Source organism: Austrofundulus limnaeus, unplaced genomic scaffold, assembly GCF_001266775.1.
Source record: "Austrofundulus limnaeus strain Quisiro unplaced genomic scaffold, Austrofundulus_limnaeus-1.0 Scaffold128, whole genome shotgun sequence".
Taxonomy (NCBI): Eukaryota; Metazoa; Chordata; class Actinopteri; order Cyprinodontiformes; family Rivulidae; genus Austrofundulus; species Austrofundulus limnaeus.
This window is the reverse complement of record NW_013952530.1, coordinates 970,202-971,671: the sequence shown is the minus strand read 5'-3', so window position 1 is coordinate 971,671 and position 1,470 is coordinate 970,202. Positions and strand designations below refer to the sequence as shown.

Genomic DNA, 1,470 nt, shown 5'->3' with positions numbered 1-1,470 from the left:
TATTTGCCTATTTCTCCATATACAACTTTTGGACTTAATCCTCATTTCAATGTGATGGGTCACATATATGAAACAGGATTAGGGACAATGAAAAAAAGKGTTCTGACTTTTTTCTCAGAATTTTGAGTTTAAAGTCAGAATTATTATTCACTTTTTGCAGCATTAATCCTCTTTCGTACCTAAGGTTATCAGAAGGTCTTTCAAAGTTTTTCTTTGGCTGCCTTTTAAAAAAAAAATAAAACAACTACTTTTCAGTCCAATCACTTCCAGCTGAATTGGCCGCGCCAAGTTCAAAACAAAACTATGTCAGCTACTGTATGTGTCAAAATGGTTAAAATCTTGTGTATTATGCCAAAGTTCTTACATTTTACATATGTTGTGTTTGTAGGAAATGCACATTACAAACACTATAACTCTGACATGTGAACCACTTGGGAATTAAAATGTTCCTAAACCCAGGAGGTGAATCATTGTCACAGCAAACAAATGAAGCAATTTTTACAGGAAACTTTGGGCTCTTTGTTATTTGCAGCCTGACTCAAAGAGGAAGTGTGTTAAGCATTCATAAATCTGAAAGCCACATCAGTTTGGTTCATTTTCACAAGAATACCTGGCTCCTTTGAAGAGATTAAAGTTCTCCACAGTACTGCACATCATATACTAGAAGTTTTAAACACACCTCTAGCTCTTTAGCATCAAAGTACTGCAGGTACTGCTGAGGGAGGACCTCATTAAAGCCTTCGAAGAAAGCCTGAGTCTGCTCCTCCACTCCTCTGGACAGACGCCACTCTGCTACCAGCCTGTGTGTGGAGGGCAGACAGAGGAACACACAACAAGTCACGACACTCAAAACAAAGTACAGTAAGGCTGATTTTCAGTTTTTCTAAACTATAACTTAAACACATTAAACAAACACTACAAAATATCTTCAATTTAAGTTATTTCAAAGCAAATGATGAAAAAATAAAGGTGAAAAACAAATCAACCCACTTGATATACTCCTCCTTGTTCTCCTCCGTGACCTGGATGTCTCCTCCTCCTGGTTTCAGCTCATGGGTGGTGATCTCACCGAGGATGTCCTTGTCCACAGAGAAGAACATCTCCAGACCGCACTCCTCGATGTTGTTGTCCCTGAACAGTAGCAGTTACCTTCACGGTGCCGCTAACATACCCCTCTGTGATCTGACCATTCGTCTACACGCCTCAGGTCTGAGAGGTTTATTCTAACATCTTTAGTAAATCAGACGTGTTTAAAGTACATGAAAGAATTAACTACGTAAAAGTAAAAATACCTCAATGGAAAATGACTGGTAAAAATTAAGAAAAGTGTTTAAGTAAAAGTCATAAAACTGCTTCCAATAAATCAGGAAAGTAAAACTGACATTACCAGCTTTTAAAAACTGTTACGGCCAGAGGTCTTTCTTCTATGTTTATACTAAAGCATGGAATGACATTCCTCAAAACATAAAG

General features: G+C 37.7%; 1 protein-coding gene across 1 annotated transcript in view; it reads right to left on the bottom strand.

Moving 5' to 3' along the window:
• The window catches only part of itchb (itchy E3 ubiquitin protein ligase b), a gene marked incomplete at its 3' end in the record, with an annotated part of 32,619 nt that overhangs the window by 2,670 nt on the left and 28,479 nt on the right, over nt 1-1,470 (bottom strand). The window contains 2 exon segments of the mRNA XM_014015365.1: nt 680-800; nt 991-1,131. Of these exon segments, the coding sequence (XP_013870819.1) occupies nt 680-800; nt 991-1,131 (262 nt within the window).